The sequence below is a fragment of the Rutidosis leptorrhynchoides genome, chromosome 2 (assembly GCF_046630445.1).
Source record: "Rutidosis leptorrhynchoides isolate AG116_Rl617_1_P2 chromosome 2, CSIRO_AGI_Rlap_v1, whole genome shotgun sequence".
NCBI lineage: Eukaryota > Viridiplantae > Streptophyta > Magnoliopsida > Asterales > Asteraceae > Rutidosis > Rutidosis leptorrhynchoides.
In genome coordinates this window covers 588,059,530-588,073,964 of record NC_092334.1, presented here as the reverse complement: position 1 = coordinate 588,073,964, position 14,435 = coordinate 588,059,530, and the positions used below count along the sequence as shown (strand labels likewise).

The window sequence follows — 14,435 nt, the reverse complement described above, 5'->3', positions numbered from 1 at the left end:
GATTCAAATGATTTTCTATGTTTAAAACACAATATGTACAAAATATCTACAATTTGCATAATGATATAGCCAGTGCCCAGTTGCTATGCAGAAATCGTCTGTCACAGATTTCAGAGGTACGCAAAATTGTAGAAGTCATCCGAAAGTGAAAAAACGAGGAAAAACGTGTGTTATTTGTAATGTGGTAGGTCGATTGCAAGGGCGATTCAGCACAATTATCATGGATCCAGTGATCCAGAAGTCACCATTATCATACTGATAATTCACACCAACCATTTGACCGAAATCTGCCGAATGGGTGCGAATAGACAAACTGCTTCGGGTGTTGCAAAATTTAAACGAATAGAAAAAAAAATTAAAAAAATAACGGCAATACCTCTTGTATTATTTCAGAAAAAACTATCAAAACATGGGTTTCGCATTATACAAAGGTTTGTGGTCACTAGATATTTGCCTTATCACTATAGTATAATGATTACCGTCACTAGAATTTTATATATCTCGAGTAACATCTGATCTGATGGTGCAGTAAAAACCGATGTCGAGCTTCATTTGTTGATGCCTGCACTTTGCACCAAATCTCATATTTTCCCTCCTAGGAACTGCTGCAAAGGGCAACAATGTAAACACCATTTTAGGGGTATGAAAATGCACCAACACAAATTTTAAGTTGGGTGCTGTCTAATAGTCCGTTTTAAATTCAGCTTGCAGTCACACAGACAGCGCTTGGGCAAGGTTGCAAAAGTCGCGAGTCAGGACGAGTCAGTCAATACCTTGGAGGGATGAGTCGATGGAGTCCGGGTCGAGATTGGGAACAGTCGGTATACGAGACAAAATCTAATTTAAAAAATATAAAATTTTTACCTAACTTTAACCGACTCGGACGACTCAGTCCGACTTTGAACCGACTTTTTAGTGTTGACCGACGCATCAGCTGACTCATGCGCCTTTACAACGGTGCACTTGGGTCGATATGTACTGAAAATCATAGGTGGCTAGACGCTTGAGACTTGAGAGGGTAGGTAACGCAGTAAAACAGGTTCTGGTACTTGAAATACTTTATTTTAGCAATTCAGGTCGTGTTGACTGGAATAATAATTTTTTCTTCACTTCTCTGACTTTAATAATAATTATTTAAATGTTAAGCAAGATTACATAAAAAGCAATCTATAAATAAATCGATGTAAATATTTAGATGAACTGGAAAAAAAAATTTGGGTATAATTCAACCCCCGTCCCCCATTTTGATAATGTTCTTAATATCATTGGACACTCACATACATGCATTCATGAATAATGTGTTGAAGTGCAATTGACAATGACATCTTTATATATCCATGTAATCTTCAGATAACAATCAATTAGAGATTTATATATTCACAAAAATGGTTAATCCTTTCTACAAACTTTTTAATGCAAACACACTTAAAATGTGCAGAATTCTAACTAACATGGATAATAACTACACTAAGACATATCAGTTCAAAAGTTTTAAACTAACTAAATCTCCACATGTTTAAATGTCCAAAAACTGACTAGATTTACAAATTTTTAAGCTTGAAGTTTTTACAATTTGACATGACTACTATTTTTGTACATTTTATAGTGTCAAGATAGCCATCCCCAAAACAATAGGTCACATGTTCAAAACTCACTAGCATCACATCTTGGGGTGGCCAGGGAAAAAGGTCAAAAACGGTCACGGGAGAAACCGATTAAGCCACGTACATCTGAGTAAAAAAATATTATCTGTTTTACCCGTTTATAAATGTCAACGTTTTTATTATTTCTATACAAGGTTGTAAAAGCCGCGAGTCGACTGGACCTTGGAAGAATAGTCGGGGACAAAATCTAATTTTAAGATGTATATAAAAATTTTGACCTAACTTTAACAACTTTGACTTTCACCGACTCAGCCCGACTTTGAACTGATTTTTTAGCGTTGACTGACGTTTTAGGTGTCTTTGGGCGAAACAGGACGAGCTAGTCCCAAACTGACGCGTCGGCCGACTCAACCGACTTTTACAACAATGTTTCTATAGTACACTTGCTATTGTAGAGATACCTTGAATCCTGCAGTGCTGTTTCCTGGTTTAGCAGTAGTGGTGCTCCCAAAAAGATTGATACCCGAATTGAACTTTGTCTTCTTTTCAGCCGGCTTTAATATTTGGAAAGAACACATAAGAGTTTCATCGACACTCATCATAGCACCCGCATTGTCGAATTCCCCACAATAATTAGGTGCCGAAAACACAGTTACAAGTTGTCTGTCAGCAAAAAACTCATATCCATCTTCCACAACCTGCCAACACATTTCTTCATCTTTCAATAACGTCACACATATGTTAAAAGCTACAGAAAACTGAAAAGAACATCGGTGCATACGTAATCCCAAAAACTTCGTAAGTGACATTGTGGGGCGTCAAAATTTGAAATTTAAACTGATTATTATGTGACATTGAGTAATCACAATCAGACAAAAAGTTGTAATACAAGTAATTAGTAACGATGTTGCTGAACTCGGAATTACTCGACGAGTACTCGATTTTAGCAACTTGGGGTTACTCAGTCAAACTTGGTCAAACTCGGCCAAAACTTGGGATTACTCGAAAAATTGGTTAGAACTCGTAATTACTTGGAAAAGCGACCAAAACTCAGGATTACTCAAAAAATTAGTCAAAATCGGCCAAAGTCAAACTTGGTCAGCATCTGAGTGGGGATTTTTGCAACCTTGCTTAGTAATAAAACAGAAGAGAATATTTGGGTATTTTAGTTTACAAAAGAAGTCATACCTGGTGAGCACGGCAAATGAGATCAAGATCATGTTTTTCAAGAAAATCAGTTACAATATCAGCACCAAACGTATACGAAACTCCACGATCATTCATGCCCCAACCTTTAACGTCATTACAAGGATCCGACCAAAGAAGGTCACATAGTAAACCGCTATCGGGTACATCGGTGGGCCGCCTTAAGTTTCTTATTTGATCCAAATTATTAAGGTCCGGTGACAAACCTCCATGCATACACAAAATCTTTTCATCAACAAGAGCCGCAACCGGCATACAATTAAACGTATCTGAAAATGTCTTCCATAACTTGACATTAAATCTTCGTTTGCATTCGTCGTAAAAACCGTAGATACGGTTTATAGAAGCACACTCATGGTTACCACGCAATAAAAAGAAATTATTCGGGTATTTTATCTTATAAGCAAGAAGCAGGCATATTGTCTCTAAACTTTGTTTGCCCCGGTCAACATAATCACCAAGAAATAAGTAATTAGCTTGTGGAGGTAATCCTCCGTATTCAAAAAGACGTAGAAGATCGGAGTATTGACCATGAACATCACCTGATAACCATTCAACACGTAAGATTTCGAATAAAGAAAATTTAAATCCTAAAACATTAACGGTGACGAAAGAAATCAATTAGGGCAACAGGATTCACTAGCACTTATTACAAATTCATCACATACACTTTGTCTTCAGTTCGTTGTTTTCACACTTTACTTAATAATTTCAAAATTATGTCAAAACTAATCATAACATCTCAGATTCTTAATCAATTTTTGTAACTGATTACACTCATAATCAACTTATAAAAAGTTGACTTCTTTCAAACCAAACCCAGTTCTTTAAACCAACAACAAACGGCCCAATTTGATAACTATGAGTACAGAGGAAAAAAATATTCAACTATAATAATTTAATTATAAATGTAAAAACAACCAACCATTGTTAGATGATAAAATTGGTAATTGACCTATAATTAAAACTCACAAAAACCTTGATCTAAAAAAGTAAAATCAAAACATACAATATAATAAAAGTAATGGTAAAATATAAAAAGAAAAATCAAGAAAGGGGAAATAGAGTACCACAAATCTTGATGGGTGCTTCAATATCCAAGAGATTGGGCTGTTGCATGAAAAGATCTTTAGAAACAAGACAAAGTTGCTTAATTTCTGGTTCAGTAAGTTGGACCTGCTTACCAGGTTTACCTGTAACTGAAAGTAACCTCTGAATGATATCATCAAGAACTGATTGTTCCATTTGTGGTGAGATGATGGGGTTTGGATGAAGAAAAAGAAAAGATAAAAAAGGGGGAATCTTGATTATTATTAGAAGTGAACAAAAGGAGGGGAATTTGTTTGTTAGAGCTGAAAAAAGGTCAAAGGGCGGGGGCTTGCTTTGAGTGAATTTGGAGGGATGTGAGATACTATCATCATATCATATGTAATATTAATATTAATTAATTATTAATATTAATTATTAATTAATATTAATTGTTAATTAATTTGTTAGAAATTGTTAATTGTTTAACCAAGTGAATGGCCGTGTTTGGTGTTCGTCTGGCCTGTGACTATGTGTCAGATAAATATAAATTAAATATATAAAAATAAAAAGTAGGCAAATCTTCTATACTTTTTATTAAATTGCTAAAATAATGATGTCATCTTAACTCTATTTTAACTCATCATTTAACACATGTAATCGATGTCATTAATATTTTAATAACTTAAATAAATAAATAAAATAATTTAGGAAGTGATTATTACTATATCTAAAATAATTTAGGAAAAATGAATAGTACCTAGGGGTACTTTCGACTTTTCACATTTTTTTTTCAAATTGCACAACAAAACTCTCACACTTTATCCAAAAAATCAAACCTAACCCCCAAACAGGGGATAAATTGTCAAATACTCATTCTCATAAAAAATTTTAAACAAACTCCACCCAAATATTCAACGGGCCATATCTTCGCGCTCGCAACGAGTTAAATTTTTCCGCCACCATTGTTAAACTCAAAATAATTTTAGGAACACAATGTCACTAGCTACACGCAAAACGGCCGCTTTTTAAAAAGCGCTAAATATTTGAAGTACTTTTCATACACGTTAATTCTCTGTTAAATTTTTAAAAGTCGATAATTCCATAGCGAAATGCGTAGATGCAAATATATTGTTAATTTAAAATAACATTTAAATCTTTCACGGGTTATACCTTTTAGTTCAACTCGAGTTGCGCTTCAACGACATCATCGTTAACCACAAAATGATTTTACAAACTAAACGCAATAAAATACATTGAAAACCGAGCTCCCGCCGCGAAGCGAGGGCTCGAACACTAGTTATTACTATAATTAGAAAACCAAGTTTCTAAATCTATCATTTTTTTTTCTTGAGATATTAAAATTTAATTTTAAAATGAGACTTACACTCCATAAGCTTAAAAAAATCTGCTAATTTTGTTTTGAAATATTATTAGAAGCATACCGTTGTGTAGTATGCTTTTTTTTAGTCCAAGTGCTATTAAAGCCATTGATTTTTAGCTCTGTTTGACATTGTCTTTTAAATTTTCATATGAGAATATTTATCAAAAGTTTAATAGGTCATGTGTTGTACATTTATAGTTAATATTAAAATGCTATAATGATAATGTCATTATTATGCTAATTTCTTTGTTAATAAAAAATCAAAAAGAAAAAGGAAAAAAATCTAAGCATGGTGGGTGATTTCATTAATCTAAATAATTTTGAATTAAAATTAAATCTTATTAATTAATTAATATTATTAAATCTATTAATAATATTTTTAATTATTAAAACTAAATAATTTTTAATTATTTTAATTAATTATATTGAATTGAGTACCAGAAGGTATAAAAGCTAGACAGAAGGAAAAAATGTTATAATGATGATGTTATTATTATGCTAATTTCTTTGTTAAGAAAAAATCAAAAGAAAAGGGAAAAAAATCCTAAGCATGGTGGGTGATATCATTAATCTAAATAATTTTGAATTAAAATTAAATTTTATTAATTAATTATTATTATTAAATCTTATTAATAATTTATTTAATTATTAAAATTAAATAATTTTATATTATTTTAATTAATTATTTTGAATTGAGTACGAGAAGGTATAAAGGCTATACAAAAGGAAACCAATTCTAAATTTATATTTTAATTTATACTTTTAAAATAAAATGATAACCAATATTATCTCTTATAATTGGATGTGGATTGTTTAATATGCATTTTAGGTGTTTGATGAAATGTTCAGCTGACTAGTTTCTTAGTCGGACTATGTGGTTCCTCGGTTCAATAACTAAATAACTTTAGCATTTACGTTCACTTAATACCTACAACATATCATTAAACTGTTTCATTTAAAAAACCTTGTGATTCCACGGGTCATTTCACTAGTTGCATCTTATTTTATCGTTTTTTATGTTCACATGGAATAGATATAGGGAAAAGGAAAGAAAAAAAAAATAGAGTAGTTGATAAATAAAGACAAAATTTCATTCCTCGTCCCTGAACTTTACATCAAATTTGACTCCTCGTCCTTTTTCTTTTTTTTTGTGCATCCCTCGTCCCTAATGTATCACAATTCTACATACCTCGTCCTTTTTAGGGACGATGGATGTAGTATTGACAGAAAGAAAAAGGACGAGGAGTCAAGAAAAAAGACGAGGGATGTAGAATTGTGATACATTAGGGATGAGGGATGCACACACAAAAAAAAGGACGAGGAGTCAAATTTGATGTAAAGTTCAGGGACGAGGAATGAAATTTTGTCATAAATAAATGTACTTATGTTTGAGTGATACTCTTCCTTGGGGAGTAACCTCTTGACTCACCGTGAATATTGTAACTCAGATTAAGATGTTATTATAGATTATAGATTCTAGATTATTAAGATTATTTTATCATCAAAAATAGTAACTCAGATCATTATCATTAAGATTAACTTTTTGAGTTATGCATTTATAGGGTTTTTAATACACATAAGTTCTTTCACACGATCAATGTGGGATGTACAAAAATGACTAAAAGAGAGAGCTTATGCTGCCCACCAAGAGAAGAAAAATGAAGTCTGGAAACCATTATATTACATGAAAGAAATTCAAATTAAAAGTATTATTTCATATAGTGATGGTGATAGTACAATAACAATATTACAAGTATAAAGTTATAATCCTATTGTTTGTATTAAGTTTTAACGATAAAAATATTAAAGTGTGTTGTTTAGCTTGTTCAACTCGATCGATTCGATTAACTCAATTAAATTGTTCGATTGGCAGAAATAAACGAGTTTTCAATCGAGTCCAACTGAATATTAATTTTTTTATGCTCGACTCGTTAACTAATTGAACAATAATTTATGTTCAACTTTGGCTCGATTTAGGTCTTATGATATGACGTTCGAATTCGAGATACACAAACTCGAATTTGAATAGTTGGTTAATCTAGAGTAGTTAAGACCCCAAATTGAATTATTATTAGTTAAACATTAAATTAAATTGAAGAGTCAATTATACCATTAGTCCTTGTGGTTTATCTAAAATTATTTCGCTCGTCCCTATCTTTTTAAAATTATACCACTAGTCCCTATGGTTTTAAAATTATATGGCGCTAGTCCATTTCTAACTCCGATTAAGTTTTTCCGCTAAATGGTGAGCAATTTCGGATATTCTTTAAGATGAGGGGTTGAAAATGTAAAGTCAACTTGTCCTTTTTCTTCTCAGCACAATCTTCTATTAATCTTCTTTAGACCATATTTATCCCTGATGGGCGTGTTGGCGTTTTGCTGGGTGGGGGTGGGGTGCTTGATGAGCGTGTTGCTAGACTGCTGTGTAATGGGGTGGAGTGTTAAGTGGCGTGTTGGGTGATGTGTTAAAATCTAATTTGAAGTTGGGTGAAAAGGGGGATAAAAACTAATAAAAAATAGGGAAAATGCAGCACGCAATGGATTTCTTCAGTGCTCACTTAGTGCACGCCACCAACACATGGTGGAGCACACAAGGGTTACATGGCGTGTGCAGGCGTGTTGGCTCAATTGGTGGAGCACACACGCCGCGATATTCATGGTCTTAGAACATATAATATAATGCTCCGTATCAAATAACTCGAAAACTTCTAATAGAAATTTTCATCATTTGTTAATTAGATCAAATTTCATATATAATTAGCAAATATCTCAACAACTTCATATCTATACAAGCAATTGAATTTAATCCCTAAAGCAAAAAACATTAATCTAACTAAATGATCAAAAATCCTTCATCATCATCGTAAACCAAAAAAATTTATCTATATGACTTCAAATGATCAGATCTAAGCAACTGCATAGAAAAAAAACCCATTTGTTCATCATCATCCTTTTGTTCATCACCATCCTCTCTGTTCATCATCGTCCTCTCTATTCATCATCATCATCATCAAATCAAAACGGAATCAAGAACAACATAAACCCAGAACAAAGCCTCGATCTGAAAAAACAAAACCGAATCAAGAACAAAAGGGAATCTTACCTTCTAATTGAAACCGCCTTTGCAGAGAGTGAAGATAGTTGAACCACCGTCAATTAATCATACTTGTGAAACTCCGGCGAGTTGTTGTGGCTGTTGAACCATCGATGCCGCTAGCACCACCACCATAACAACTAAAATGAAGGGATTCAAGATCTGATTCTGAATCTGAACGAACGTCCGAATCTATTTCTTCTTTTTTTCTTGTAGCGGATAGAGAGGATGATGGTGATTTCCAGTGAAAAACGAGGATCAAACGATATTGATGATTTTTAGTGATGGTTAACGAGGATGCACATGGTTCGATTTTTGGTGATGGTTAATGAAGATGATTTAACACATTTGATAAAAGGGGATGTACAATATTTGGTGATAATTACTGATTTTTGGGAATTGATATTTCCAAACATGTATTTGATAGATCCAACTAGATTTACTAAACTGCCCTTAATGATATGTTACACAAATTTCTTGATACAATTGTTTAAAGGGCATTATTAGAAAAAAGCAACAAATGTGTGTGGATCTATCAATTTAAAGTTTGGAAATATCACTTCCCCTGATTTTTAGTTCTTATAGTTTTCAGGTTTCAGATATTTGATAACTGAAGTAATATAGACTTCATTTCAAATTTTTGTTTTTAGGTTCTTGATGAGAAAAAAAAAAAGGACAAGTTGAACTTAGATCACGAGGTGTCCGTGTCCATTTCAGTGTCCATTTATCAGTGTTCATTTTTAGAAGCTGAAATTGACTGACTGTGCCATGGGTGGTGGTGTCCACAGTGTCCATTTCAGTGTCAATTTCAGTGTCCATTTTTTATTTTTTTAATTGAATTTTAATATTTTATTTAGTTATTTAAAATAATTAAATGAATAATATATATAACAAACAACTTCCATTAATTAAAAAAATTGCATTCCTGAAAAAAAAAAGTATTTTCTATTATTTTTAATATCTTTTTTATTATATTTTTTTAATAACAACATTAAATTAAATTAAAAAACAAATATAAATTACATAATAATTAAATTAAAAAAAACTCAAAGAAAAAAGAAAAATAGAAAATTGATAATATAATACTCCGTATTTGTTGTTGCAGCATCATCTCCACCTACCCTCTTTTTACATCATCTCCACCTACCATCTTTTTCATCTCCACCAAACCTGCAAACAAAACCCCCCTAAAAAAACTTCAGACAGTTTTATGAAAAAAGAAAACAAAAAAACAAAAAAAAACAAAAGGGAAATAGCTGTTAACGGTCCATTTTTAAATTTCCCACCTTCAAACGGTCAGATAAGCCACCGTCGAATTTGGGATCTTGGAAATCGACGGCAAGATCGACGTCGTGCTGGTGTTGACCGAACGTCGATCCCGACGTCGATTTTGGGGGCACGGCGAAATTGATTGATGGATACCGAGTGCTCTTAAGCTTTTAACCCCTCATCTTTAAGAAAAAACTAGATAGTCCTTCACTTAATGGAAGAAGTTTACTGGAGTTAGAAATGGACTACCGCCAAATAATTTTAAAACCACAGGGACTTGCGGTATAATTTTAAAAAGATAGGAATGAACGGTATAATTTTGAGTAAACCACGAGGACCCATGGTATAATTAACTCTAAATTCAATTATTATTAGTTAAATATTACTCCTAAAATACAGTAGTAGTTAAAATGTTAAATAGATCCATTCAAACAAACAATTAATTGGGACTAGAGTTGGCAATAATCGGATATGGCCGAGTATCTCATATTTATATTCATTTAATTTTTCATATTCATATCTATACCTATTTATTGTTGTGACATGAATTCATTTATGACTTTCCTCGCTCCACTTTACCTTGTGACTAATGGGTTGAAAGCGGTGAGGGAAGTGATATCAAATGACATGCTAATTGTATGCATCTTCATTTCTTTTATATTCATCCATCAATATTTTATATATTTGTTCAAAAATATCTTCTAATAGATTCTAATAAAATATTTATGTAATAGATTGTTTAACGATACTTTAAAAAATGTAAGGGATTTATCAACTATCATGTTGGAGATATTATTTCACGTTAAATATAATTCATCTATTTATTATATTCATATTTGTTAGATTAAACGGGTTAACGAATATTCGTTGGATGTTATGTTTTTATAAAGATATTTTTTCTATTATGATGAAATCGTTAAAATATTTTTAACAAAAGATATATATTATACGTAACATATATGAATCTAGTACTATTTACATAGTTTTATATTCACTAGTTTATAGTATATATATACATATATACATATATTTTGTATATTATATATGTGTGTGTGTGTGAGAGAGTATATATAAATGTATACATATAGGTTTAAAAAATTATGTATATATGTAATATGTATTTTGAGCGATAAATGAATATATCCGTAAATAATATCTCATCCTTCATCTATATCTATATTCATATCTATTCGTATCATCATTATCATTCATATCCATTTATTACATCTTCATACTGATAGAAAATCGTGTGTACTTTTAAATCAGATTAATGCAGCTGTGACGATCGCTCCAAATCCATATGGACGAACACGTCATTCATCGATTTCATTGCGAGGTATTTGACTTCTATATGATACGTTTTGTAAACATTGCATTCTTTTGAAAAGGCACACCATAAATGAATATTTAAATCAAAGATTTTCGACATCTGATGATTTCTACATATAGACAATCACCGTAAATAATAGTTTACAATAGTACTTCCGTTGACAATGCGATCAAAATAAGATAGATGGTGATGATTTGTGAATGCAACGTTTTCTCAAATAAAGCATGTATGACTCCATGTACATATCTTGTATAACATATAAGTAAACAGCGGAAGAATTCTAGGGAACCTGAGAATAAACATGCTAACAAGTGTCAACACAAAGGTTGGTGAGTTCATAGTTTTAATGTTGCGCATAATCTGTATATAAAGGTGGATCACAAGATTTCAGTTGTTTCATCCAGAAACGTTTATCAAAATATTCTACAAGATTGAGCACCCTGGTAACTAAGCTTTAACGTATATATAATAAGTACCCCTATTTTAACATACATGCAACCAACATGTACAATACACGCAATCCAACGTGTACTAAACTCAAATAGCATACGTCTGTTTTACAGTTCAGGCTAGGGTTTCTATACCTGGAACAGACGGGGATGTCAAGCCCTATGGATCCATATACAACTACTCGCGCCCACCAGTTCTTCTAACCGGCAGTTACTAGTTACCAAAGCTAAGGGATTTTCGATTTAAACTCGGTGTAGAATTTAGTATGTACTTGTGTCCATTGAGTTTAAAATAAAGTGCATGTATTCTCAGCCCAAAAATATTTAAAGCATTTAAAAAGGAATCTATAAACTCACCTTAGCAGCACATAAAGTTGTTCACCGAAATGTGACCGAAACTCGGAATACCCAAATAACCGTAGATCTCAACCTAGAGATCATATGTTGGTCAATAAATGTTTAACAAGCTAGGTCTGGTCATAGTGTATCACAATCCTAATGCTCGAGATCGACATACAAAAGTTATCCAAAGTCGTTTCAAAAGGTCAATTTTGACAATAGTTCAACAAAACGAGACGTGCCTTATATAAGGATTCATTTACTCGGTTGGTAATATTCAAAAATCCAATTTATCAATCTTACAAACAAGTTGTTTAAATATTAATTGCAGATTCAAAAGCAATTCTAATTAACGTCAATCATAATTCAGTTGACCATATCTTTTGATTCGTTCATCGAAATTACGCGATTTCTAAATGAAAAGTTATTGATTTTTCGCCAGCTTTCCAAAAACATGCATATCATATACCTTTTATCAGTAATATATGTATTTAATTCGTGATTCATCATAAACTGTTTAACGATGAAATTTAGCATACAAGCATGCATAAATATATATACTCGAGCACTAGACATGGATATACAAATAATATATAAAAGATAAGATATGAATGCTCACGTATCAATATTGTGATTCAATATTGCAGGAAAGTACGTAGATGCAACAGATATGATAAACACTAGGTTTGACTTGCGAACAGTACCCATGAATATTACCCATAACCTCCATAGCTATAACTCATAGTTTCCTTAGCTCTATCCCGCTTGAAAACCCTTTTTGAAATCATTTGGACATCACTCCGTCGTAATATTTTATGTATATTATTATTTTTGTATCTTAAAAATAATAATACTAATACTATTAATAATAAGATTAATAATAATAATCTTAATAATAATAATAATAATAATAATTAATAATAATAATAATAATAATTAATAAAATAAATACGGAGTAAAATGAATTGAATCAGAAGTAGAAATGGTCGAGCTTTTATAGTGTTGGCCTGAAATTGCCTGCCATGCGATCGCATGGTTTACTAGGCTTCTGGCCATGCGATCGCATGGCCACCTGTCTCCAGCTCACATCTTTTTGTTTCTTTGTTCGTCGACATAATTTTATAATATATATAATATAAATAATTTAAATTAATTAATTATATATTATATTATATTCTCGTGTATAGGTGACTTGTAATTTTTATTCCGATGTCTTGTACATTTACGTTCGACTTATGTCCCACTTCCGGTTTCTCGAACGCGTTTTCGTACGCTTAGAAAACTAGTACTTTTCGTTACGCGACGTGTACCTTTATCAAAAATTAAACTTAATCATTGATAAACTATATCACTAGAAGTGTAGCTTTAATCAATTAAGTGTTTTGGTTATTTGCTTCTATAAATCATCATCTCGTAGTATATACATATACATATATACATTTTCATTTTGAAATAGTGTTTACTGTAGCAAAGTTACTGTAGCAAAGTTTTTTTTTACTGCAGCGGATAGTTAAAAATAATCAGTTATTATTTTATAAACCATTTACAAAATTAAATATTCATATATTTAAATTTAATAAAATATGCACATGATTAACGATCACAAAAATCCAGTTACACCATAATAATTGTCATGATATGTAATTCATAAAGTGAGTAAACGATATACATTGCTTGAAGAAACTGATTGAAGGAGAGAAACCTTTCTTGGATAAATTGATGAGACGAAGAGAAACTTACGATCAAAAGTATGACCGTCTCTTTGGATAGTCCACACTACACTTCAAACGACCGTCAATGGATGATAGTCCAAACTCAAATATCGTATTAATATAATCCAATTATATTAATACATTAATCGATAATACTCTGTAAGTGTATGTTGAGATTTATCAAAGGAAATCAAAACAAGAATGTTATTTTTCTTCTCTCTTACACATCTCATAACCCAACGAACATATATATATATATATATGAATATATGATATACTCCGTTTGTTTGGTAGCAAAAAGCAAATCAAAAGAATATATTGTTTTCGATTTCGTTGTTTGTAATATCATATTTCGTTTGATTTGGTTTTAAAAATTCGTATTTCTCAAATACTTTAGGGGTATGTTATGTAACTTATAATTAATAATTTCTATCATTTCGCTTTCATGTGAATAGTAAATTAATTAATTTCGTTTCATTTACTATTCATATGAATAGTAAATGAATTAATTTCAATTTACTATTTTGTTACTTGAGTAATATATATATATATATGTATATATGTATATATATATATATATATATATATATATATATATATATATATATATATATATATATATATATATATATATATTTTATTTGACGATCACTAAGCAACGAGCTAACAACATCAACAATGAGTAAGTTCACCAACGACAATATGAACAAATGCCAATAAGCTACACCCGGAGGGTTAGCTACATCACGACAATACAACATTATACGTATACAATATTTAACATGCTAAACAATCACAAACACAATATGGTTAACCATAACGCTATGGTGCTACCGGCTCGTGGTTCACACCATACGTATTTGAGTCATACTCTTTTATAGTGCTACCGGCTCGTGGTTCACACTTCGACGCTACCGGCTCGTGGTTCACGCCTCGTTTTATAGTGCTACCGGCTCGTGGTTCACACTCGATGCTACCGGCTCGTGGTTCACATCTATTTTCATAGTGCTACCGGCTCGTGG

General features: G+C 31.6%; 1 protein-coding gene across 2 annotated transcripts; it reads right to left on the bottom strand.

The window, feature by feature from the left end:
• Positions 1-364: 364 nt before the first annotated feature.
• LOC139893302 (serine/threonine-protein phosphatase PP1 isozyme 3-like) lies at positions 365-4,174 on the bottom strand. 2 transcript variants are annotated; one of them, XM_071876464.1, is made up of 4 exons: positions 3,881-4,174; positions 2,793-3,352; positions 2,066-2,302; positions 365-605 (listed from the first exon to the last, which is right to left on the bottom strand). In XM_071876464.1, the coding sequence occupies exons 1-4, from the start codon at positions 4,053-4,055 to the stop codon at positions 582-584; spliced, it is 996 nt and encodes a 331-aa protein (XP_071732565.1). In that variant the 5' UTR covers positions 4,056-4,174; the 3' UTR covers positions 365-581. The 2 variants fall into 2 exon arrangements, with proteins under 2 accessions (XP_071732565.1, XP_071732564.1); XM_071876463.1 differs by having other exon boundaries at positions 365-602; positions 3,881-4,166.
• Between the last annotated feature and the right edge of the window lie 10,261 nt (positions 4,175-14,435).

What these genes read in the sequence shown, in the direction of transcription:
- LOC139893302 (XM_071876464.1), bottom strand. Translation starts at nt 4,055, where the DNA reads ATGGAACAATCAGTTCTTGATGATATCATTCAGAGGTTACTTTCAGTT. An exon ending in AGCACCCATCAAGATTTGTG is followed by an intron (nt 3,353 to 3,880) that starts GTACTCTATTTC and finishes AATGGTTATCAG; the next exon opens with GTGATGTTCATGGTCAATAC. An exon ending in ACAGCACTGCAGGATTCAAG is followed by an intron (nt 606 to 2,065) that starts GTATCTCTACAA and finishes TGCCCTTTGCAG; the next exon opens with CAGTTCCTAGGAGGGAAAAT.